The sequence below is a fragment of the Trematomus bernacchii genome, unplaced genomic scaffold (genome assembly GCF_902827165.1).
Source record: "Trematomus bernacchii unplaced genomic scaffold, fTreBer1.1, whole genome shotgun sequence".
Classification (NCBI taxonomy): domain Eukaryota; kingdom Metazoa; phylum Chordata; class Actinopteri; order Perciformes; family Nototheniidae; genus Trematomus; species Trematomus bernacchii.
In genome coordinates this window covers 3,876,240-3,902,711 of record NW_022987573.1, presented here as the reverse complement: position 1 = coordinate 3,902,711, position 26,472 = coordinate 3,876,240, and the positions used below count along the sequence as shown (strand labels likewise).

General features: G+C 39.4%; 1 protein-coding gene across 1 annotated transcript in view; it reads right to left on the bottom strand.

The window, feature by feature from the left end:
* Positions 1 to 3,604: 3,604 nt before the first annotated feature.
* The window catches only part of LOC117479566 (adenylate cyclase type 6-like), a 38,750-nt gene continuing 15,882 nt past the window's right edge, over positions 3,605 to 26,472 (bottom strand). The window contains exons 4-24 of the mRNA XM_034126645.1: positions 16,929 to 17,078; positions 16,190 to 16,311; positions 14,346 to 14,457; positions 14,060 to 14,187; positions 13,790 to 13,948; positions 13,164 to 13,305; positions 12,898 to 13,026; positions 12,780 to 12,808; positions 11,756 to 11,903; positions 11,540 to 11,637; positions 10,360 to 10,447; positions 10,170 to 10,286; positions 9,248 to 9,406; positions 8,944 to 9,119; positions 8,370 to 8,396; positions 8,246 to 8,275; positions 8,018 to 8,150; positions 7,176 to 7,439; positions 6,797 to 7,001; positions 6,585 to 6,709; positions 3,605 to 6,349 (exon numbers count right to left, since the gene is read on the bottom strand). Coding sequence (XP_033982536.1) covers positions 6,221 to 6,349; positions 6,585 to 6,709; positions 6,797 to 7,001; positions 7,176 to 7,439; positions 8,018 to 8,150; positions 8,246 to 8,275; positions 8,370 to 8,396; positions 8,944 to 9,119; positions 9,248 to 9,406; positions 10,170 to 10,286; positions 10,360 to 10,447; positions 11,540 to 11,637; positions 11,756 to 11,903; positions 12,780 to 12,808; positions 12,898 to 13,026; positions 13,164 to 13,305; positions 13,790 to 13,948; positions 14,060 to 14,187; positions 14,346 to 14,457; positions 16,190 to 16,311; positions 16,929 to 17,078 — 2,670 coding nt within the window. The 3' untranslated portion in view covers positions 3,605 to 6,220. The remainder of the gene's footprint in view (positions 6,350 to 6,584; positions 6,710 to 6,796; positions 7,002 to 7,175; positions 7,440 to 8,017; positions 8,151 to 8,245; positions 8,276 to 8,369; positions 8,397 to 8,943; positions 9,120 to 9,247; positions 9,407 to 10,169; positions 10,287 to 10,359; positions 10,448 to 11,539; positions 11,638 to 11,755; positions 11,904 to 12,779; positions 12,809 to 12,897; positions 13,027 to 13,163; positions 13,306 to 13,789; positions 13,949 to 14,059; positions 14,188 to 14,345; positions 14,458 to 16,189; positions 16,312 to 16,928; positions 17,079 to 26,472) is intronic.

Here is a 26,472-nt window from a genome sequence, read left to right as displayed (position 1 = left end):
AACTCCTTGGATGCACATAAAGGCATTTGGGAATTGTACAAAAAGCTACAAATCCACATATACAAATCCATAATCAGATGCAAAACCTTCTTTGGTTGAGATGTTGTGACTCATTGCAAGCAGACAAAATCACGTTTTCTTCAAATACTGTCAAATACTTCCCTGATGACAGGTTCTGCAGCTGCTCTGAAAACAACCACAATGTAAACTGTAGGATATCTTTTGTAAAAGAAACGTAAAGGTATGGTGACAAGAATGAGGAAATGCAAGTACTTCCCTTTGCAGCCTGACAGTGTTGTAACATGAGTTGCTTCAGAGTTTGAGTTTATGTAAGCTCGGTCCCAACACATGAATCATATTAGAAAGTTACTGTCTGTCCCTTTTTCCATACAGATATTGAATTGACAGATCATATTTTCTCTTCATTTTTTGTTAGAAATAAATGGAATAAAGGTTTTACACAAAATAAGGTATTTGTCAAACTCAAGTCATGTAATGTGTGGACTGCCTAACAGAGAAAAACGTACCCTGAAGATTAACACAATTCTAAAATAGGCAAAAATTACATAGGTAACGCAAAGCAAGATTTATGAAAACTCACTCTTTTTTTAAGGCCTTTCACAGTATAAAGCCCTAAATTAGTTAAAAAGAGCTGTTCAATTAAATTATAGTTTATTGAAGATAATTTATACCAGATATTTAATATTTTATTATTTACTAAATCGTTTATATATATTTTTATTTTATTTTAGGAATTTAGGAATTTTAGGATCATTTATTTGATCATTGTTGTTGTTGTATTTTTTTCTTTTTTCTACACAACCGTTTTAAAAGTGCCAATGTATTTTTTAACATTCATTTTTGTTGGGGAACACTTTAAAGTGACTATAACAATTTCTATATATTGTTAAGAAAATGTGTTGATTCCGTTTTATTTGTTGATTTCTAGTTTAGTAGAGTGTTCTATGTGTCCCCCTAGAAACAGGTATAATCACCATGGTTACGCCTTTATTTACAGGCTGTGTTCCTTCATGGTGTCTCTGTGACTGTGGATCAGTTACAGGCTGGTTTATCGATCAGGGTTAACTTTGTCTCACCATGGCATTCTTCGGTTTAACGCACCTGGGTGATCAAAACCCCATAGGGGATAATATGATAGTGAATCCCAGAGGAGCGTCTCTTTTTCGGGGTAAGAGGAGCTACACTCTACCTTAGCTGCTAGTCCATTCTCGGTTTTAAAGTTGTTTCTTCTAACTAACTAACTAACACAAAGTTAACCGAAGCTACACTTACAGGGTAAACGACCCTTAGCTTGCTGATAGCTAACAAGAACACATGTTAAGTCTTCATAAGTCTTCAGGCTTCAATAACATGCTACATGTAGAGCTAACGTTATAAGTGGTGGGATGTAACTAGCGTTTAGTAGCCTACATTTACTTTTACTTGTGTAGCCTTCTTTTATACGAATGTTCTCATTGTTTACGATATTTGTTGTGCAAAATGAAAATGTAATGTTTATTTTCATGTAGCTTCACAATTGTGAAGATTTTCTGTTTCTCTTATAAAGTATTTTAATCTGTTTTTTAGTGCGTAGTTGCAGTTTCTCCATTGATAATTATACATGTTTAACACTGCTTGTACATTTTCCTGATTTTAATTTCATACTCATGTCAGGACTTTAATAGAGTATTTTTAGTGTTGCCAAATCAAATACAAGGACTTTGAGCTTGAATGCATCTGTTTGAGGACCCTTGAATGATGCTGTATAATATATAATATGCTTTATTTAAGCAATATATGGTATATAAACAATACACATACATTCAACTATATCCTTATTTCTTTTGAAAAGCAGCTGCAGGATTAGTATCTTCTATTCTATAATAACATATCTATTTACAGATGGACCACCTCCATCTCTTCAAGAACCACCGAGACCCCTCACATGCAAAGACACATGCAGTGTTTCCCACCAGCCTCTCCCCTTCAGCACTGACATACACCATGGGAGCTATGAGCGACACAGAGAGATGGTCAAAAAGATTAAAACACCCAGATGTGAGTAGACATAGAGAGCATGCAGATTAGGGGTCTGAATCACAGCTGTATTCTTTGTGAAAAATGTGTCTGTCTTTTCTCCCCAGCACCTAACCAGCTGTACATAAGGCCGCTGACGGAGAGCCAGCAGTATGGATGGATGGTGTCAAAGCCTCGTGCACAATGGACCAAAGTCAAATCCTTTCCCAGAAAGAACAGTGAGATGTCAAAGTAGGTATCATTTCCAGATCTAAAGAATTCAATAATTTTGTATATAAGCTAGATCTCTGTGAGTATAATCCATTTATTGCTTTCGCAGGTTTGTTAACGAAATGTCAACAAAAGACCGGGAGTTCATCATGTTCTGACAGCCTTATCTTCAGTTATTAAGCAACAGAGGCAGCATCAGCTTTGGGGTTCATTTCGGAGATTAAATTGAAAACAGAGCATCTTTTTGAGATTTTTCATGGTTCATTTAGATTCTTTAACTCAAGTGTATTCTTTTTTTAAATCTATTTTAATCATGCCTGTTTTTTTTTTACACAAGATGTGAAAATACTTTACAAGCTTTTAAGCTCACAACCTTTACAAAAGATATATATTCACGTGGAGGAGCAGTGTGTGGGGTTAAGGATCATCTATTGGTAGAATTGGGTTATTATTTCATATATAGGTTTTCATTAGTGTATAATTGCCTGGAACTTAATACAGTTGTGTTTTCATTATCTTAGAATTCAAAATGCACTACTGGAGTGACTGATTCATAAAGAGAGACTGTACCTCCCTCTAGAGGAAATAAAAATAACTACTCCTAATTTTGGAAGATAATTGTATTGAATGGTTAAAGCAGAGTTTAGTAACCGGGCCATGGGGAGCTCTTTACCTACTGTCTCAAACCAATAATGTCTAAAAACAATTCCTATTGGATTTAATTCAGTTCTACAAAAGTGGCAGATTGGCGTGTCAGAATTAAAAGCTGTTACTTACCATGAGTCGCCTGTTGATGGTGCAAAGTGGTAAAGGTTGATCCTGCAGATGGGTAATATTGGTTTGTTCTTCAGAGCTCTCCAGGACAGTTTCCTTGCGTGGTCCTTCTGCAAAAAAGCCTTAAGTATTCTTAAGTCTGTTCATTTCACATTAAAACATCAACTTAAAAGTAAGTCACCATCTTTTTTTGTTTTCTGTCAACAACCACATCATTGTTGCAGAATAGCTGTATAGTATTAGTTATAATGGTGCTGTTAAAGTTTGATTCTGAATCTGATAACTAAAGCGTTATGTACGTGTATAGCCGTTGTGAGTAATGCCAACACAGTAAACACATCCAAAGCCGGGATGTCGTTTCCAGTTACAGGTTCATTAGAAAGTGAATATTTAAAATATAATTTTAGAAGCCAGCACAGCTTTCCAAATGTAGAAGGATCTGCCTGTGGTTACGTTTTGTTATATTGACAAGTTAACCCCTTTTTAGTGCTGTAAACATACATGATTCTAAAGGGTCACAGGTAATAGATATTTGCACTGAAGCACATCTAACAATATAAGTAAATATACGAAGACGCAAAACAGCCATTGATCTTTTTTAATTTTTTTTCTTCAAGGGGAAATGTTATTTTTTCTCTTAGTCATAGTCCTCAACTCCTCATGTCCTTCAGTTTTGCAGAAAACACTCCCCTTTCAGCTCCTCCAACTGAGGGAAAATACAAATAAAAACAAGAACATACGGAAGGATTCATCAGGCCTGAGCAAAAACAGTGTTTCAGTAGTATGGGGGACAACCTTCCTCCCCTCTCCTGTTCCCCCCAAAGACATCCCAAGAGTTAACAATCAACACAAGTCTATGGACAGCCAATAGAAATAGAATACATACAATGCACATTTTTAAAACTCATGTCCGTTGGATAAACTCTGCTTATATGACTCACTCTTCATTGGTCACAGTTCACTTCATAGTTGGTGATCTCCATTACATTTCGCATCTGGTGCTCCCACCACGCCCCGAGGCCACATATCACTGCTCAGGAGGGGACTGAGCACGAGGCTGCGTGAGCTGGCTTTGGTACAAACATGATCAACTGTTGGTTGCCAGTGTTGAGTGTGGCGGAAGAGCTAAATCAGGTCCGATTCTCCCAATTACAAAAAGTTGAAGCTGGAGAAACCAAGATCGAGTTTAATGATGAGAATGTTCACCGGAAATTATTCTCAACAAGCCCTTTATCCATCTCTCGTCCAATCATCAGCAGTCCAGGCAGGCACTGTTCCCTGTCAGAGTTATTCTATGATGTTTTATATTAACTTAAGGCAATCAAACTCAGCTATTAGTACTTCTACTGATTGTGGGCAGGATACAGAAATATGTGGTTAGGTTTATTAATTCTGCTGTCCTCTTCACACAGTCTAACACCAGTGATATCCTATGTTACTGAGAAGTGAATGTGTGGGAGGGAGAGGTCACCTAAAGCCTGACTGAGATTTACAATACTGCAGTAGTGGCATAAATAAATTAAAAAAGCACAGTGAATCATCTGTATATGTGTGTTTACTGCTATGCTTATGTGAGCATACACCCCTCGGGTTCTGCTGCAAAGGCAGCTAATGGTTATTACTTACTATACATGAAATACTGTATTGTACATGTAGGGTTGAACAGCAGAATTCATTGGCTGCAGTTGATCAGTTGGTACCAGTGAGCTTGAGCTTTTACAACTGGCATTTTACAAGAAAGCGTGCTGGTCTTTGATCCTTTTCATTGGAATGGAATCATCATTATAAGCATAATAATAATAATCATCATAATAATAATAATAATAATAATAATATTAAGAATATACAAATGATGGATACAGAAGTGATACAAAATACCCTACGTTAAAACAAACCAAAATGAAAACAAGATACCACAATCAGACATGCTTCAAAGCAGTTATGTTTGGCAAGAAAGCAGTTTTTGTCTTATCATAAAAACCTCACAGTGAAAATAGTTATGCCCCTTCAGGATTACAAAGCACAGTATTCAGTCAAAATCAATATATATTTCTTTCCTTCATTTATTTCTTCTTCATGGAAGAATCAGGCTGTGTGGTACAACTGCGTTGAAATCTGAGGCTTCCCCCTCTGATGGCTCTGGATCTAAATTCCTTCATTTCCATTTGCACCAAAAAAATACTTCTCTGAAAGGGAAGGAGCAGTCGATGACAATATATACTGTAACGGCTGAAACCAGCGGCACACCGGCTGCTCAAGCTCTAAGAAAGCAATCCGACATGAAATGAGGATGAAGAGGATCCTACTTTTAAAATATAGATTTCAGATATCACCTTCTACTCACATCCTTAGTCGTCTTTAGTCATTTTGTTGAGAGGTTGAGGGCAACATTATAATTTAGAGCTCTCCGCTGCCTGAATGACAGACAAAATAAATACATTTGATATATTTTATGAAAACAATGTAGCAGCCTGCGCTGCCAAAAAGACAGGGTTCAGGCCTTCTGCCTAAAAAACAGAGGCGGTGATCATTGCTGACTTTTGCGAGAACATATCAAACATGTCTTGCCTTGCTTTTAGTGAATACTTTAGTCTTTGGTCAATATATTTTTCCTCGGTTTATACATATATTCATACACACACAAATATGCATGTACATACACACTTATAAACGTGTAATAAACTGGATATTTGTGCACGTATGTATTCACACTTTTTTATAAAGGACCTTTTTGCACAAAACATCGAGATTAAAATAAATAATTAATCCAGAAACAGAAAATGAGTACCTGTTCTTCATAGGTCATGTGAAATGAAAAATAAAAATCAGAAAAACAAAACTCAAAGTAAAATAAAAAGTAGACTTATGTACAGCGTTAATCTTCTTTGACACAGGCTAAAAGGCGTTGTTTTAAATAAACAGACTTTGCATCTTTCAAGAAGCCTGAGAGAGAGGCTAGACATGAGAAAAACACGCGTCCTTCATCATGTTTGGAGCCAAAATGGCTGCTAAACGAGAACATTTTCTTCTCATCAAGAACACTTTCCATTTGATGTCTTTAGAGTTTGTTTTCCTCTTTACTTGGGATTCAAGTGATAGCGTCTCTAGTTTGTAGCCATTGCTCACACTGTGAGTCCTCGCTCAGTGGAGCTGTGTCCTCGCAGCGGGAACATCCCGACATCTGCTGCTGCCCCGGCTGCTAACTGTTGGGCGGCCCTTCGTTCAGGAAGTAGGTCGTCATTTCCCCTTTACCTTTGACCTTTACCACCCCGCGATACTCCAGCACGTACCCTTTGTTTGCAAGCACCTGGTAGAGGTCTGTAGTCACCTGAGAGCAATGGAAAACATAGATGTATAAGAAACATTTAAAAAAATGTGCCCAAAGCGACTTACAGTACATACACTGTATGTACTATAGACATTTCTACGGGAGTCATTTGGGGTTATCTTCAATCTTACAAAATATCAAGAATCCAGGGTCTGACTGAAGGTTTTTAACACTGGTTGCTAGAAAATGTTAATATATGTGGACTACATTTGAATAGTTGTAAAAAGACACCTACCTGTATGCAGTCAGGCACACCTGTGCTGTCCATACGGCTCGCCACATTGACTGTGTTTCCCCAAATATCATATTGAGGCTTCCGCGCACCAATAACCCCCGCCACCACCGGCCCAATGTTCAGACCTGGAAGACAAAGCAGCTACTGTTACCTGTTGATCACAGTAGAAAAACTGAATGAATGCGATTTCAAAACATTTGAATCTCGCGCACCTATCTTCATCTGGAAGTTGTTGAAGGAATGCTCGTTGATGTACTTCATCTGCTCCCTCAGTCTCATGGCGTAGTCGGCCAGTGCAATAATGTGTGATCGGCCCTCCTTGTCGTAGGTGGAGTCGTTGAGACCGGAGGCCGCCATGTAGGTGGAACCGATGGTCTTGATTTTCTCTAGCTGCCTGTACTTGTCTTCACTGATGATCTGAGAACAGAGAGTGATCCCATTGTGCAACACACTCATTATTACATGTTTTAATTAGCTTTAAAATTAAGCCAAAACGTCTCATTCCTGTATTTTGTATTTAGGGGTGAATGTTCACACTGAGCTTTAAAACATGCCTCAATAAACTTTACCTGTATACCAAAATGTGCGTACCTCATCAAAGTCAGCGATGATCTCGTTGAGCAGCCGGAGACACTCCACCCCCTCGTTGTTGGCCTCCAGCTCCACGTAGAACTCAGAGAAGTTGCTGATGGAGGCGAACATGACGGCCACACACTCACAGGACTGGTAGAAGAGCTCGTCGTTACGCCGCTCGCGCGTCAAAAAGTGAGCGGCTACGTCCTTGGGCAGAATATTATGGAGAAGGCGTCGATTGTAGGCTTGCAGTTCCTCCATCTCCTCCTTCTCCTCTGTGGCCTGGGAGTGAAGAGGACAGTTTTAGTTAATATATCTATAGTTTTATTCAGTTGTTATAATGTATAAAAAACAATAGTGATTCCTTAATTATGAAGTACTGCCAACCCAACGCTAGTTTATACTGAGGTGGGCTGAAGCCTTAGATTGTTAATTATTTTAAACAATTCTCATTAAATAACTAAATTCAATACAAATAATATATTATTTATGTATGGTATATATACCTAGAAATCCCCCCTAAATGTATTAAGTGTTTCTATGACACATTTACTAATTTAAGTTTTTTTTAAAACATGCAAATTCTTTTTCAGCCTTACTCTTAAAGTCCAAAAAAGTACAGTATGTGAATTTAGAAAATATATGCTTTACAATTCTTATAGCTTTTACTGTAGCATAAACGTTTGATTAACAAATGATATATATTAAAATGTCAGGTAGGGTCAGGTGTACACAAAGATATTCTATAAGACATTCATAAACTAATACAGCTCGATCACTTTTATCAGCAGAAATGTGAAGCCAATGTGTTTTGCAGTTCACATGGTGAGATGGCGCCCTCTAGTGGACGCTGCACATACCTGTAGTTTCCACAGGAAGTCGAGGCGTGCGGTGGATTCGACCTGCTGGGAGTGCAGGTACAGCGCCAGGACGAAGACTGTGAGGATCACTGGAGTCATGACCCTCAGGGACACTTTGGTCACAACGAATGGGCTGCAAAGTGACAGACACAGCGTTATATTAATGCAGAACAATCTTTGAAATTAGAGATTAAAAACCTTACAAAGTGACACTTCATGTATTCTTACCACTGGTTTGTAGTTTCATTGAAACTGGACCTAAAAGCGCAAATACAAAAAAACAACATGCTGGTCATTACATAATAATCCTTATGATATTATATATAGTCTTAATACAAATAAAAAGTCTTACCATTGAGCACTAGTTTGATTTAAATCACTGAAAAGGAAAACAAATACATTAGATCAAATAATAAATAAATACAAAAATTACATATAACTCAAATAAATATAATGTGATTCAAAGTCATGTGTGCTTTAACTCATGGCAAGGAACAAATAATCATATTGTTTCAAAACGTTGCATGTTGGTGCCAATCAGATACCTCAGTTTTCAATACTGATTGAAAAATCTATATTTTTGTAGACACTAGCATTTTTTCAATTGGAGATCTAATTTCTACTGAGAATCTCTTAAACAAAAGATTTTAAAAGACCAGTTTTGTGTCAACTTACATTTAAAAACATTGACATCTTAAGGAATCGGCCTCGAATTATTTCATTTTGGATTCAAAAGCATAATAAAACAAATTATTGAAATTTGAATGTTTGCTGATTCAGATTAGACCAAGTATTTAAAGGCAACTTTCATTAAGTCTTGAGGTTTAATAACCCGCTTTAAGAGCCGAAGAAAAGCTGTCCAGTTTTGTCCAATCAACCTTATCCTGTGATGCTCTCTGCTTTGACATTTCCAACCTGTTACTTACATGGCATTGGAGGTGACGAAGAGGTCTGCGTTGTCGAACAGAGCAACCTGTGGCCACTCCACCAGCAGCAGGAAGGTGAGCTGGATGAGCAGCATGAGGGCGAGCTTCCCGATGCTGCTGATCTGCAGGAACACCGAGCAGGCCAGCAGCGTCAGCAGCACGCTGTAGCTAAAATACTGAGAGCAGCATCACAAAGAGACGTTATCAACAACAGATCTCAGAAAAACACAAATGCAAATGTGACATTTCAGACAGTGGCAAAGTGAACACAAACAGTGAGGAGCAGGACCAACAATGGTCTCACCTCAGGGAAGGGGCAGGAGGGGCCTTCGCTCGGACAGATCTCCAGACCCCCTTCAATGGACACATTCAAGCTGCGGATCAAACAGGGCGTCACCAGCGCCGCGGAGGTGTTCAGCTTCTCGGCGACGCATTGTGCCAAGCTCCTGGTGTCACAGGCAAACTGCAGGGCGGGCAGCCACCCCCACACACACACACACACACACACACACACACACACACACACACACACACACACACACACACACACACACACACACACACACACACACACACACACACACACACACACACACACACACACAACACACACACACACACACACACACACACACACACACACACACACACACACACACACACACACACACACACACACACACACACACACACACACACACACACACACACACCACACACACACACACACACACAATTTACCAGTGCCTTTTCTCCCTGTTACTGAAGTTTGGAACATTTTTCTTGCCATATATTAGCATTGTGAAATTCTGGCAACAAGAAGTCATTTGGTTATCTTTATGGTGATTAGAAAAGCACCTGGAATAGATCTGGATTTGCATCAGAGCACAAGAAAAATGTTGCCATACTGGAAGTACCAGAGGCGTGTGGATACAGGATGCTGTAGGACTGTTTTCACATTCGTAGCTTCTATTGAGGTTTTGAAATTAAACTTTGAATGTTGGTTGTTATATTTTATGACATCATTACCCTAAGCAATTGAGAATATTAAGTTCGCTTTTTGTAAATGGGGTTGTATGAATGTAACTTATTTGTTGCTTGATTAAAAAAAATGTGGATTGAAGCATTGAATTTGGGAACTGCATCCATCATTTTAAAATAAACGTTCAGTATGTATTAGTATGTAGCTTTGTGGTAGCCCTCACATGCCGTCTCTTTAATCTTACCATATTAACAAAGGCAGAGATGAACACGAGGATAATGGTGAATACTCCGACCAGGGTGCTGTTGGTGCGAGACTCAACAATCTTCTTTGAAACGGTCTGCATTGCAGCTGGAAAGAGCTAGGGGCAAATACAATGAGTTAAACAGTGAATGATTAATATAAAAATATCTGTGTTTTGGAAGCTCGGCTACCTTGATGCACGAATATATGGCACAGATGAAAAGGATGTTGGCGAGTATGACGAAGATACTGATGTAGATTCCCAGCATGACCGGGGTGCTGCAGGAAAGATAACATCAACATTTATAGATAAATATTTAGGACACCAAATCAAACCTGTTCAGAGTCAAAGATGTCAGTCAAACTCTTCAAACACTTGACTGTGTTGGCGACTATATAACGTATTGTTTTAGCATGAATTCAAATTAAATGTATTCATCATTATTACATCGTGAAATGTTTTCATATTGGAAGTTTTCTATATAAGGAATGAACTGTGTATATACAGTATATATATAGAGCTTACACAATTACACTAAGATTTACTTGATGTCTCCTCTGGACATCATTGAGAAATATATAATAGAGAGGCGAAGTCGCTCCCTTTCCGGAGAACCTCCATGGGACCTTATTTCGGAAAAAGTATGTGTTGAAGTCTTTCGATCCCGTTTGAATTGTGCAACGAATTACACATATGATGTTTGTCAATTTAAAAGATAATTGTGCAAGTCAAAAAAAATACAAATGTGTCGTAAAACTGTGAAGTAACACTTTTCTTTGTGTGAAACCGCTCAATGAACTACATCTCCCGTCTCGCACCACACACCAAGACGGCCGTCACGTTGGTACATTTCACCTCTTTCTTTCAGAATGAGGCGAAAAGTATTAAAAGAGGTGAAAATAACAAGTCAGGGCATGTTGAGAGCTGTACATACACACAAGGGGAGTTAGTCGGTTCCGTAAGAGCCAGCATGCGGGACCGGGATTCTGGGATTTGTACTCCTACTAGTTGCGTATTTTTCATAGTCTTATATTTCAACAGTTTTACAACAAAATGTGACTTTTCTTTACATGGAAATCATTTTTTAAGATTGACAAACATCATATGTGTAATTCGTGGCACAATTCAAACGGGATCGAAAGATAATCTTTCTCTCCCCATTGACTTCAATACATAATTTTTCCGAAATAAGGTCCCATGGGTCGGAAGTAGATGGGCGGGACTTCGCCTCTCAATCATTATAATTTTACATAAACATGAGCGAACATATAAATCCAGATCGAATGAACTTAACTACAGGTGTGAAAGCAACCCTAATACATACAATACATACTGGAAGATATACAGTATGGAAACATTAAAGGACTCACTGTGGAAAGATGACGATCTGTATGAAGGATATGAAGCAGAATACTAGTAGAGAACAGGCAACATAGCCTCCAAAACGATCGTCCACCTTCTTGGAATACTGCAAGAGAGTCAGATATAGGTCACAGCCTCCTCTATAGATGAATTATACTTAAGTTGAAAAAGAACAGATGATTATTATTATTATTATTATTATTATTAAGGCAATTAGTTTGAACCTTCTTCTCCAGGCTGGACGTCTGGAAGGTGAGCAGGAACTTCTTAACGTGATCTTTTCTCAGCTGATCGATGCTGCGAGCGTCAATGGCTCGACCCAGAAACTCGTCCACCTCGTCCTCCGGGTTCATCGCCTCCTGAACACCACGGCTGCAGAGAGAGACATGTTGTTAAAGAAATCCATTGGAGCTCTGCCACAGTATTCATGTGTAAGCAGCAGGAGTCATGTAATCCATAGAACAGACAAAGGTCATTAGAAATAAATAAAAAGGGATCTGTGTACAGTTTTCAATTATTTAAAAGTAAATAAATGACTCAATAGTTACAACACTTAAATAATGTCATACTTCACATGTGTCAAACTCAAATCAGGCCCTTGGTGGATTTCATTTTGGCCCGCAGGATAATTTCTAATTACTATTAGATCTGGCCCGCTGGTATATTGCACGCACACCTTCACTCAATCCTGAGGGTTTCCTCAGCTCAGAGCCTGACCCCAAACATTGATGAACTTGCACCCGAGATGAGATGCCAAGTATCTGGCTTAGTGTGCATCACAGAGCAGCAAACTGAGTTTCAATGGATGTTTCCTTCTGCACTTTCTTTCTTGAGACAACAGGGCATGTTTGGTTCTTTCTTTGAGGGAAATTGTTCTTTTGAAGCTGTTGTTGGCCTGTGGGAAAATGTACTCATAAGAAATGACTCCAGAAAAGCTGCAGAGCCGTAAGAAATGAATGCAACTGATTATTTAATGTTTAATGTTGTTTTTATAGGCAATAATTTAAGCTTTGTTAGTTCCAGGTTTAATATGTGCAATAAGTTCATTTCAATAACTTTTGCAATAAACATTGAACCAGTCCGGCCCTCGACTAGTACCCATTTTTTTATTTTGGCCCACTGTGTATTTGAGTTTGACACCCCTGTTTGATTGTGAAACATTTAATTACAACAGGTGATTCAGTGTATTGGAATAACCTTCTAAGCATTGTAACCTCCCCAGCCCTGTGTGTAAGCATCAGTACTCACTTGTCTTTACTGGAGCTCTCATCAATCCCCTGAGAAAGAGAACAGACACAACGTAAGACTCTCAGAGAGAAGCAGCAGCCGGCTCCATGAAGGAATGTGTGTTGGTTTGAATTCTCACCATTTGTCTGAAGACTTTGGAGTCTTTGGTCCTGGAGAAGGTTCTGTCGGGGACCCAGCGGGGCAGCAGACCCTCGTTAGAGTTGGCTCTCGTCCGCTGCATCTTCGCCATCACCGCCTTCTCCTCCTTCTGCTCAGAGGGAAGAACATGAAGGCTCCACCAACTGTTCCCATTCAACACAGTCAATGACAATAAGTGCCTAAATCCACGTGAAGATTCTGTGGTGTTACAGTTTCACTGAGCTGTGTTTGTTTTTGTGCACTGACCCGTTTCTGGCTGCAGCCGAGGACCAGGAAGGTCTCGATGCTGTTCTCCTTCAGATACGCGTTCCTCTCCCCTCCAAAGCCTGGCTCCACCTCATAGTCTCCGTTCAGATACTCCAGCGTGGCTTTAGTGATGTGGATCCGCCTACATGGAGACAAGGAACTTTAGGTTAAACGTGCGTGTGTGCTGTGGGTCTATGTTTGAGTGTGCAAATGGTTTAAGGATATATTTATTTTTTGGTAAATGAAGAACTTGGTAATGCAAGACCATACTGTGCAGAATTACCATAACATAGTTCAGGGACATTATAAGAAATAATATACATAAAATAATCAAATGCAGTTTATATCTTTGAGCAGGTTTATGCAACAGATATCCCTTCAACATAAGGGAAAAAAAGTTTTTAAAAAAATGGAAAAGTAGGAGAAAGCTTAGCTAAAGATAAAAGAAAACACAAAATCAGTAGACAAGATAAAAATAAATAAGTGAAAAAAAACACTGGAAAAATAAATAAATATATATTTATTTACATACACACATATACAAGTAATGAAATAATTAAACATCATGAATTAAATGTGATGAAAATGTCCTTTTATTATAAAAACGGTGTGTTTATCTCCCTCACCCTGCTTTGCCTCCTGCCTCCATGTGATTGGCCAGCGTGACGTCATTCGACCACACGTCAAACTGCCACTTCCTGAGTCCCAGCACACCGCAGTGCACACGCCCGCTGTGAATCCCCACACGCATGTTGACGTTTACTCCCGTCACCTCACGCACCAGCCTGCAGACACACAGCTGATCAGAGTCTCTTCCAGGATCAAAACTTTGCAAAAGACATCAAACAAACTAACTCCAAAACAAACACACGTATTCAAACATTGTGTCTACTCACGAGATCGCCTCAATCATGTCGACACCCATCTCCACACAGCAGTGAGCGTGATCCGCCCGGGGCTCAGGCAGCCCCGACACACAGTAGTAACAATCTCCCAAAATTTTAATACGTAGACAGTGATTCTCCTGAGAAGTAGAGAAAAGGGGAGACATAAAAGATATACAAAGAATTAGATTGACAGGTGACAATAAACGTATCTGAGGTCCAAAATAAAGCAACAGTTGGAATTTTTGGTAAACTATCATATCTGTCTTTCAAAGGGCCAGTACACCCCAAAACTCACCGATGCCAGCTTGTCGAAACGTGCAAAGAGTTCATTGAGTGTCATGACCAGTTCCTGAGCCGTGCACTGGGTGGCGAGGCTGGTGAAACCCTCGATGTCTGCAAACAGAATACTGAGGGCAACATGAAAGAGGTGGAAAGAGAAGAAACACACAATCAATATTTCAATAGACTAGAAGAGAAAATACTTTGTGTATTCTTTGCATGAAAAATGCAGAAATGTCTCTTCCTGGGCAAAATCAGCCATTAAAAGGGTTCATTAAAACACATTATATCACATCCAAAAAGGATACAAAGAAGCACATACATAATAAAGCTATTTCAAAATGGGGAAGCAGATTTAAATGACTGTGCTAAGGTTGCTAACTGGCTTCAAAATGTCTCTGTCCCAACTGATTAAGATGTTTTATAAATGTATTTCTTTGCACAGGTGATGCTTGGTAACAAATATTTACAATTAACAGGAATCAACAAGAAAGTAACCCAGACGTAGAGAGGAATTATATGACATGATTTATTACATAAACATAATCTAATTGATTAGATCCTCCAGCTGTTTGAGTCAGGTTTGGCCTGTTATCCGATATCATTATCAGTGCGTCTCTAGTTTAGCAATTGTGCAGTTTTTCGGGGACCTGATTATATTTCCATCCCTACGCAGCAGAAAACTGAACTATAATACAGTTAGTTACAATCAGAGCTGCTGACCTTGAGAGAGAAGTTTGACCTTAAACTCTTCTGAAGGAGATCTGTGCCAGTGTGTGCGTGTGTGCGTGCGTGTGTGTGTATGTGTATGTGTATGTGTATGTGTGTGTGTGTGTGTGTGTGTGTGTGTGTGTGTGTGTGTGTGTGTGTGTGTGTGTGTGTGTGTGTGTGTGTGTGTGTGTGTGTGTGTGTGTGTGTGTGTGTGTGTGTGTGTGTGTGTGTGTGTGTGAGAGAGAGGGACAGAGAGACTATGTGCAGTGTTTGCTCAGTGCTGTAATTGAATGTGTGCCGAAGCTCTCCATCTTTGGGGATTATCTTATCTTGGCTGCTGGTGATTAAGTATTCCCTCACTAGTGTTAATTAGCCTCCACTCTGCCAAACCACTCTACCCGCTGATGACTGCATGCGCACGCCTATATGCATGTGTGTGTTTCAGTGGAAAAAACGTGCTGTGAGTCTGTCTTAGAAAGATTAAGGGAAAGGATTTGTTCTGTGTTGAATTGTATAGGTAGAAATGGTAACATGTATTTTAAAGGGAGACATATGATCAAAAACACATCCTTTTGATTGAAAACATTTTAGCATTCGGAGAGCCTACTAGCCCGCAAATTGAAATAAAATAACCAATTGAGGTTTTTTGGGCTCCTTCGGTCAGTAAAATTGAGATTTATCAAACTATTCAGATTGAGATCCCCTTCCTGTCCATGTCACATAAAGGCTCATGAGAATATACCACCCCCAATCCTACTATCTACACAAACTGCTTGATATATTTATCTCAGTTTTTCCCACAAGTCAATCGGAGCAAAGTGGGACTTTTTCAGGCTTAAAGCAGGTGCTAAAATGAAGTTCAAAAGAGGGTGAATTCAGTTGTCTTGAGACAGACAGTATGAGAAAGTGTTTTGTAAACAATAAAGCAGGTAAAGCCCGAGTATGAACCTGGAAATGAGCATGATAGGTCTGCTTTAATGTTAAGAGGATGACATGAAATGATACATTATAGTACTTCATATCATTTTACTCAAAGAGGCATCTTACACAAATGCTTCTGCTCCTACTATAACAGAAAACAAAATGGATAAAGTGTGTATAATGTAAATTCTTAAGTGAAACATTAAAGCGGTGAGTGTCCCGGCTGACCTGACGTTGTCGTGTTTCTGGATGTAGATTTTATGAAACATCATGTCTTCCTTCTTGGCATTGATGTCAGCCTTCATCTCCATGGCAACATGCCTTGGCAACACTGAAAGCAACAGACGTTCCTGGAAAAACAAAAAAACACACAAAAGAAAGAAACAAAATATAGATTATATCATTCACAATATTAGTGACTACGAGCAACATGGCAAGTGTTTTTATTTGAATCACAAGGCAACAGGTATGGGTTTGAGTGAACTACATTAAAACATTTATTTTATTTATTTGTATTTATTGAGTGCCATATTATGTACATAAAAAAGACAACAACAACAGAAGGGAACACAGTTATAATAACAAAACAACATACAATAATAATAACAAATATCCTGAAGATGGTAGTCAGAAATATGTTTGTAAAAAACAAAACAAACATCTTTATAACATGTATGTTGTTTCCACATTCATACATAAAGCTTGTGAACACACCAAAGTTACAAGAATTATTACCTAACTTTGGAAATGGGAAAATCCGAGGAGCACTTGAATGCACCTATAAATATTGTTTATTTGTAATATTTGTCTAGTTCTCTTCCTGTGTTTTTCTTGTTTTTATGGACCACGACATCAAGTCAAATTCCTCGTATGTGTAAACCTACCTGGTAATAAACCTGTTTCTGATTCTGATATATACACACACATATATACAAATATACAAGTGTGTATCTGTGTGTGGGCCCACCTGTTGCTGATTCTCCCTCTGAAGGTGCAGTCGGGCCTGGATGTATCCTCTGGTCTCCTGGAAGGCTTGTCTCTGGGAAACCTCAGCGGGGTAGTGGGTACAGATACCGATGATGTTTGTGCACAGGAAGATCAGGACATTAGCGCTCACCTGGGGAGACGAGGGAGGGGGGAGAGGTCGTCAATTTAAGATACAAGGAAGGAAAAGAGGATACTGCTTATCCTGTGAGGTAACAGAGGGAGTCAATGAATCAGGGTTTAAGCATAAAAGTAAGCAGGTGTAAAATAAAATGGCTCCTCATCATAGTAGACAAACGATTCAATTCTCCGGATATGTTGTTATTGCTTCGAGGACAAATTGTTTCATGAATCAAAACCGTAGTCATGACTGACAGATTAAAGTATACAGGATCTACACGTTGTAAAAATGTGATAAAAAGGTATTCCTTCATGTTTGAATTGAACCTTAAATCATAGTGGAAGTGGTTCTGACAGTGAGAGCAACAGAGAGGCTGAGAGTTATAACGATAGAGATATGAAGAACATCCCAAGTGCTTCAATTTACCGGAAGAACTTGACATAAGAAGTCCTAAAGACTGGTGGGAAAGGAACTGGTGACAGACTGTTATTGCACCCTTTGTCATGGTTACTTTAAGATACAGTTTTTTAAACATTTATGTTCCTTTTCACTCTCCAAAAACTCAAGACGTGTTTGCAAAGAAACTCCAGTTTGGAATCTTTCTACTTTTGTATCCTTTCTGAAGTATTTATGATCTGAACCGTTTACACACTGACATCTTCTGGGTACAAATGGAAGTACACAAAGGCCAAGGGTTCTGTGGTTTTACTTTGTATGTAAATGTAAGACACCACAACACATGATAGCTCTTATAACACATGTATCTTGGTTGTTATAACACTCTATTCAGCACCATCCAACCACTTTAGATGACTTAACTACATTCAATGTTTTGATCCTCATGTGTTCTCAAATGTTATAATTCAGTTAAGAAAATCCCATTAACGGTAAAACAAAAGAGAATCCATTTTAAATTGTTACTTAGAAAACAGGGTGCAAACTTATAATTGGCCATGAAGAGAGCTTTTATATTATATCATAAGAAACACGTTTTAGAGGGACTTGGATTCAAACACAAGAGCATACAGGAACAGAAATATAGATATGGTGGCTATTAAAAGATCAAGAATAGCAATGGGGATAGAGGTGACCGGTGGCGACATAGTCTACAAAGTGTTGCAGACACAAGAATAGAAACAGAAGTGTAATGGAAAGATGAGTTCAAGAAGAAAGTAAACAAGGGTAGAAAATAGACCGGCAGCATAATGGACAACAAAGATATAGGAGAAGACTGACAGATGTTGAGGGGAGGAAGGATATAAGTGGAAAGGAGCAGGATGAGGAAGAAAAAAAGGACAATGTGAGGGCTGTGTGTGTGAGTGTGAGTGTGTGTGTGTGTGTGTGTGTGTGTGTGTGTGTGTGTGTGTGTGTGTGTGTGTGTGTGTGTGTGTGTGTGTGTGTGTGTGTGTGTGTGTGTGTGTGTGTGAGCAGACAGAGCAGGACAGATATGGGCCACAGTGACATTAGGCAGATGGCTCACAGCGCTCAGCTCTGTTTACATTACTCTCACTGATCAAGCAAAAGCAGCCATGAGCCTAAAGTGAAACCTGCAGCAGGGTGTGTGTGTGCAGGTGAATGCCTACCGTCAGTCTACTGTACGTGTGTGTGTGTGTGTGTGTGTGTGCAGTCAGATGTGTTTTTTTTTCTCCAAATGCAATGCAGCTACTGTAAGTATTTATCCGTGGAGATTCACCCCAGCCGTGCGTATCACACTCCATGTTTCTGAGCTCACGTCCTCAAACTAATTGCTTGCTTTTCTCAAGAGGGCAAGGGCTAGTGGGTTTGCAGAGTACACAGTCAGGTCCGGTGTTTACGCAGCAGCACTCCCCCTCTTTAGGAGCTCTGCGTGGCAGCGTTTACCTTCTGCAAGCCGTTACTGCACCTGCTCCTCTGTGCCCAACAACACACTCATTTATCTAAACTGTGATAGGCTAAACTACAGCCAGCCGGCCAACTGCACATCTGCAAATGGCCTGAGTTGACTTTTTAAAGATACATTTGAGCATAGCTTCAGAATATTTCTTATAACTTTTTTTTACCTCCTTGTGTCTATCTGATCAAATGTTATATTTTGCTGCATGTACCTTTTAAAGTTCTTAACAAATAATCTGAGGGGAATTTCTTGTTTGTTTTTATCGTGTGATGTCATTTTGTAAAGCACTTTGAGCTGCATGAGTTGTATGAAAAGTGCTATATAAATAAAGCTTTATTATTATTATAACTTGCACTTTACATGTTCATTGCACATCCTAGATTAAAGGTGGGGTAGGTAAGTTTGAGAAACCGGCTAGAGATACACTTTTTGTTATATTCCATGGAATGCTCTTAACATCCCGATAGCAATGAATATCTTAAGTGCTTTGACCATTAAAGAAATGTCATCTGTGGAAGCCGTAGTACTGTAAAAAGTACGACCAATCATTTTAGCCGGCCCGGCTAAAATAACTGGATGGCCTACCTGCCTGTCAGCCTTCCATCTGTGCACAAACTTATCTCGTGCCCTCATTGGTCATGTGCGCGTTCGTGTGTGTTGGAGGAGGGGCTCTGTAAGGAAGTGGGAGATTTTTTCCGGCTGTGTATTTTCAAATTCTAGCGATCTCGAGCTGGTTTCTCCAAAATTACCTACCCCACCTTTAAGTTAAGTAAAACTATTTTATAAATCTGTTTTATCTGTCACATATTAATATTGAATTTATAGATTATGGGTTATTATCTCCATTTGTAATCCTTTAAATGTGCCATGAAGAAAACACTTTATTTACTTATTTACACATAAGAATGTAATGGGCACTTAACTAGTTGAAAACTGTATTTACTATTATTAAACTTTTGCTCCTGAATTGGTTGTTTATGGCCAACAATCAAATAGTTTGGCCACCCCTGAAACGAGTCACTTATTCCTGAAACGAGTCACTTATTCCTGAAACGAGTCACTTATTCCTGAAACGAGTCGCTTATTCCTGAAACGGGTCACTTATTCCTGAAACTAGTCACTTATTCCTGAAACGAGTCACTTATTCCTGAAACGAGTCACTTATTCCTGAAACGAGTCACCTATTCCTGAAACGAGTCACTTATTCCTGAAACGAGTCACTTATTCCTGAAACGAGTCACTTATTCCTGTCCATCTCTCCTGTTCTAGTCCATCCTAATCAATCATGCCACCACTCTGCATTATGATGTTCTTTGCTCACTCCCTAGAGTTCATGACCAATATGATTACAGCCCACTAAAAGGTTTGTGGCATCTCAAATAAACCAGGGATTGAACATCACGTCGTTGGAACATCACATAGTTTCTAAGCCTTTTGCCATAAAAGCAGTCGTCATCCGTGTGTGGAGAGGAACTCAGCCTAATCCCGGGATATCAAAATGGCATTATGTAAGAGCCTCTCTGATCCAGACAGGACGGGCAAAACAGCAGCACAGATAACAGATTCAAATGTATTTGAACAAAAAGCCCCTAACAGTTTAGGGTGGTTTAATCAATAAATGATCACCGTGGCTGAATAATGGATGTCTCCTGCATACCTGAAATACATCCAGACTGAAGAAAAAAGCAAAACTGTGTTTTATTATTGATTGATTATTGATAACTTGAGATATTTATACCTGCCACCAAATACATGTTTGGAAAACGTTTTAAAAGGAAGCTCAACAATATAATAGAACTTGTGCAGCTATAAACAACGTGTAGTCTTAAAGGTGGGGTAGGTAATTCACTTCAGAAACACTTTTTGTTATATTCCATGGAATGCTCTTAACATCCCGATAGCAATGAATAAATTAAATGCTTTGACAATAAATACATAAAACAATGTCATCTGTGGAAGCCGTGGCGCTGTAAAAAGCACGACCAATCATCTGAGCCGGCCCGGCTAAAATAACTGGATGGCCTACCTGCCTGTCAGCCTTCCATCTCGTGCACAAACTTATCCCGTGCCCTCATTGGTCATGTGCGCGTTCTCTGTAAGGAAGTCTGAAGGAAGGGGCAGATTTTTTTCGGCTGGGTAGTTTCAAATTCTAGCGCACTCGAGCTGGTTTCTCCATTCTTACCTACCCTACCTTTAAGTTTTTATATATGAATTGGTGAAGTGATTTCAGTTTAAATGCTCCGAAAAGATAATAGAAAAGTAATTATAATGTTGATCCTGTTCATACTCTTAGTTAGCATGCTAACACTTTGCTGCAGTAGTTACCACAAACACACATTACTGTACAGCTGAGGCTGATGGTAACCACTTTTACCACTTTTGGTCATAAATAATTATAAATGACGAGGAAAGATTGGATGGTGCTAGAGGAAAGTCAGATAGTTATTGCAATTCATCCTTGAACAAAGGTTTAAACTAAATGTGTAAGACAGTGTGTACAGCAACATGGTGTTATTAGAGAAACACGTATCGGTACAGTTCATCCTCTGGGAATTATGAATGTCCGAACAAAATCTTGAAGGTAATTGACCAGTTAGCTGATTTTCTTTTATTCCTAGTAACCAAAGGGGGGGACGGACTGACCGACTAACGTTGCATCCCGAGAGCCTAGTGATGGTATAAGAAGTAAATAAAAGCACAACAATATCAAACCCAACCTTCTATTGTTTAAACAACAATTACACCTTCCCTCCACATCCAAACTCATCACTATTTTTAAATGTACTGGTCCGGAGTTGGACGAGCAAGCAAGCATGAGAGGGGCACTAATGGAACATTCAGAAACTTGTATTTATAATTCTCCTCCCCCAGCCCCCCCCCTTTATGATGGATTTAGCGCGGCAGGCATTTACTTTAGCGGGAAGTATCTGGTCCTGACAGTGGGTCTATAAACATTGACTTTTAAGGCCATCAAAGTTTGAAAGAGTGTTCTTTTAAGGAAAGAGCAACGTGAGAGAACATGGACGCGATGTTTAACAGAATCCCACAAGACGCACACAGATGTTATACAGCTCAAACTATTTTTTCCACTCATCATTTCTCTTTTAGCAGCTACTGTATAGGGAGCTGTTTTCAGAGGAACACTACGTCAGTAAGTGATCTGATGAACACACTGAAGCATTTCACAAAAACGTAAGAGAGCCAGATGTTTTTCTCTGTAGTTAACGGAGACCAAACAACAGAGCTAAAATGTGACTTCGCCAAATGGCCAGAAATACGAAGAACAACCTAATGTCGCTCCGTAACTGCTGGATGTGCAAATAAGCAACTCTTTGCTAACACCAAATGAAATTCATCTTTAGGAAAATGTCAGCATGGAAGACTATTATTTTGCATGCTGATGGTTTGTTTCTCATACATCCTGCATTCACTCCACTCACACATGCTCATTTATGATTTCCTGCTATCAATGTCTGGAGCTGTCAATCCTGGCTATTGTCATTTTAGCCAATAGTCACAGTCAGCAGCACCTCCCCTACATTGTTAGCCTATCATCTTGCTGCTAGATATTGACTTGTAACCCCTGTATCATCACACGTATCATATTGCCAGGTTTTGCAAAGCTCTACCTCCCAGTCTTGCAGATTCTTCATTTTTATCAGCCGTGTCATCACAACAAATCTCCCCATAGAGTCTCAAGTTCAGCAAAAATGATCTGTCAATACTTTATTCTCACATTAAATCATGCATTATATACACTTATCTTAACTTATTTCACTTGTCTCTCGTGATTTTCATTTCAATGTTGTCTGTGCTGACCCTAAATAAATCTGTTATTGCAAGATGAATGAACAACGTTAAGGAAGACTGATCAACAGGAAAAACAATTATAGTTTGTCTGCGCAATGAAGTAATTAAACAAAGCCTCTCCCAAAAGACAGTAGGATGTGACTAATAGTCAGCACTCAAAAGCCAATCCAATTTCAAACCAAACAATGTCAATCAAACTGGCGGAGGTTTCCGGACGCTGCACAGTGCATAATGTCAGCAGAGTATCTCTTTTCTCTTTTCTCAGCATGTTCACGCAGCAGTAGGGGACCTGACCCCTCCTTTAATCCCCCCATCCTGCTCTCCATCACACTTAACAATACCCAGCCAACACCCAGCACTGATCACAGGAAGGGGTGTGTATGTGTGTGACATTCATACATGCAAAAGCACAATGTAAGCAGGTGAGAAAAGATCTCATGTTTCTCACCCGGTATTATACTGCATCGCCTCATTTACAGACCCCTTTAAGTCAATCGAGGACAACATTTCAATGAATTTAAAGACCAAAAGCTCTTTCAGGACATGCAATTCAAGCTTTTTAATCCCTTTAATTCATTCATTTAAAAGCATTTGTTTTACCCAGACACATGCCTTATCTGTTCAATCAGTAAGTAAGTCCGTTTAAAAGTAGTACAGTAAACAAGGTGCACTAAAAAATATAATATACAACTATATTCTATATCACAAATTGAACATTGAATATTTTAAATGCAATATTCTGAGATACAGTCTCAAAGATGCTTGACAAGCTTAGCTATAATGTGTGTACAGGTATAATGTTCTCTTTCTGAGTTAATTTTGCTCATTTTAAAGCCAGCAGTTAATATAGTCCCTATAAAAGTGTAAGATGGAGATGTGATGATGGAGGGGATTTTGTGTATAACTCTATGTTGTTGAAGTCTCTCGCTCACTTTGTGCTTTTCTCTCAGTTTTGTGAAAGGTTCTGCTTAGTGTTGGCCCGAGACTCACACCCCCGGAGATTGTGATTTATCAGAGATGGCAGCGCAGCTTTCACTTAGCATGAGGGTGCGCCAGCTATGGGGGGGGGGGGGGGGGGGGGGGGGGGGGGGGAAGGGTAGTGGTTGAAGGGGGGGGGGGGCTGATGACAAACCACAGTCAGAACATTTTGTGTTCTCAGTTTGTCCTGAAGCTGGTTCAAACCTAACCACACATTTGTTTCACTTATGTTTAAGACTTGAAAACAATTTTTTTTTAAAAACATTGTTCTGAGCTGCCTAGTTCTGGTTTAATTTAGGTGAGACAGGGAAAAAACTAAGATTACGAACTAATGTGTTTGGCAGACGTACCGCAATTTCAAGTTACCTTAACAGGAGACGCTGGAGTCCCAAAATATCCAAGTAGTTGCTAATGTGTTTACACTTTTGGAATGAGAAGAGAGAAGACACACCTTCAAACCATTCATCTTAAAGCTATTCTTCAAAGCAGCTACACTACTCTGATCACCTCGCACTAAAGTCCAAACCATTGAAAACAAAAATGTTCACACTGGAAACAATTTAACCAAAATCAAAGGACACTTCTTCTCATAGGTGTGAACAGGGTTGCGGTCGAATAGTCCAAAAATCAGCTTCTATCGTCTATCCCTATCGTCTATTCCTTGACCTCTGTGTGAAACGTCACGGGGTTAAGGGATAGTGGATAGGAGAATTCAAAATGATTTAGGAGAAGAGACTGCGGTACTTTAGAGAACCCGACTGCACTTTCACTATCCGACGTGTTTATGATGCGCCAGCGGACGTCATAAATGTGCGTCTGCTGCTGTGGGGAAACTATGGAAACTACAGTTTTCTATACAGCGGACTACAACAGGGATGTTTAATAAGAACGAGGGACTACTGTAAACTCATCTAGAGACTCTGCACCGTGCTCTGATGATGTTGTTTTATGCTTTATGAACGGGGACAACAGAGAAACATATTCTTCATGACCAAAGTTGGAATTGAAATAAAAAAGGAAAGTGAAACTTTTGCTCGTCACCCTCTCCCTCCGGTCCACATTAATACAAATGATCCCAATACGTATGACTGTATGAAAATATCTTAAAATCAATACAAATGTATTTATTATAAACGTTAGTTTCATGATATAATTTCTCGTTCATAATCGGTTGTTTCCGTGAACGCACGACTGTTGTGTGACGGCAAATGCTGCGGCTGCAAGGCATTGTGGGGCAGCATTTTCTCCTCTCCTTTCGGTTAGGGAGGTCCAGTGGTTCCTAAGCTAAAGGAGGTTATAAAGGAAGTTTGAAACCTCCTTTCCTATCATCTCGATAATTCAAACGGCACTTATCATGGCTGCCACTGAGGGACTTCCGGGTCATTTCACTCCGTTAGGAAGGTTCCTAAGCTAAATGGACTATTCGACTGCAACCCAAGAAGTCAAATATCGCTAATACTTAGACCCAATGCATAATGCTTCAATATATAGAGAAATAAAAAGTTTATAATTGGACTATCGCTGTTCTGTCGATGTTTCCACTCATCCTTTCAGCACTGTCAAACTTCAAATGCTTCAGAGCCGTTCTGGAGTACTGGGGTCCCAAAAAACTCAAACAATATTTCATGCTAACATGGAACAAATCATTTATAAGTCCTATTCCCAGTGGGAGCAATGACTGATGGGATATTGTTGTTGAAACGTTGCCAGCAAGAGTGCAAGTCAGAGCTCATCGGCCTTTGAGGAGCATCTGGAACTTCTTAGAACATCTGTGTTAGATCAGGCTCTGCAAAACACAGAGTAGCTGCTTAACTAGTGACAAAACATAAGAGTCTCCCACGTACGTAGGTGTGTGTGTGTGTGTGTGTGTGTGTGTGTGTGTGTGTGTGTGTGTGGTGCCAGGCAGCTGCTGGGTTTGTGTACTCAGCCTGAGCCTCATGTCTACACACAGCTCGTACTGCCCTTATCTGAAATGACCAGAACCACATTGACAGATAAAGAGTGAAGCCACGCCTGCTCCTCCTGCCTCCTGCAGGGCGGTCCCGAGGTGAGCGTCCACCGGCTGCTGCTCACCGAGACACAATAAAACACTTGTATCTTTACAGAGGAAAAACATTCACATAAAAACTATTTTAAGCTGCTGATGAATGACAATCTCCTGTACTGTCATTTCTGTAATTTGTGATGAACAGCAGGGAAGAGTTTGTTTGTTTCTTAGGAAATCATTTTCCAGGACATTTCCAGGACAACATCAATCAAACTGTTTATTGGGTTTTCTTTGTTCCTCAAATCGGTCATTGTTGGGACTGACATGAAGCAGTGTCATTTAAACAATACAATTCTGTAGCATTTTGAGGGCATAAAATGTAATTACTTTTAGATGTATTCATTCTCTGGTTCTTTGTTTTCACAATTTTTTTGTAAAACCTATTAAGTATTGATGCACAAAATGTCACTTTTTCTAAATTGAGAGCCTCTATTGAGGTCTTTTGTCAACCCCTAAAAAAAGAAAACAAAATCCTCAAATAAAACGTCTCCATTTGAATGTGATGTAATCAAATTAAATGAGTTAGTCTCTGTTTACCACGGTCAACGTCATTTGATAACAGTACCTATTACCTATCACTGCATTGCCTGCCTATGTGTTCGTAAGGGATAAGAGCAAACCAAGTACATTAAAATAGGTTTTAAAGGGGACCTATCATGCAAAATGCACTTTTGGATGTCTTTTATACATACATATGT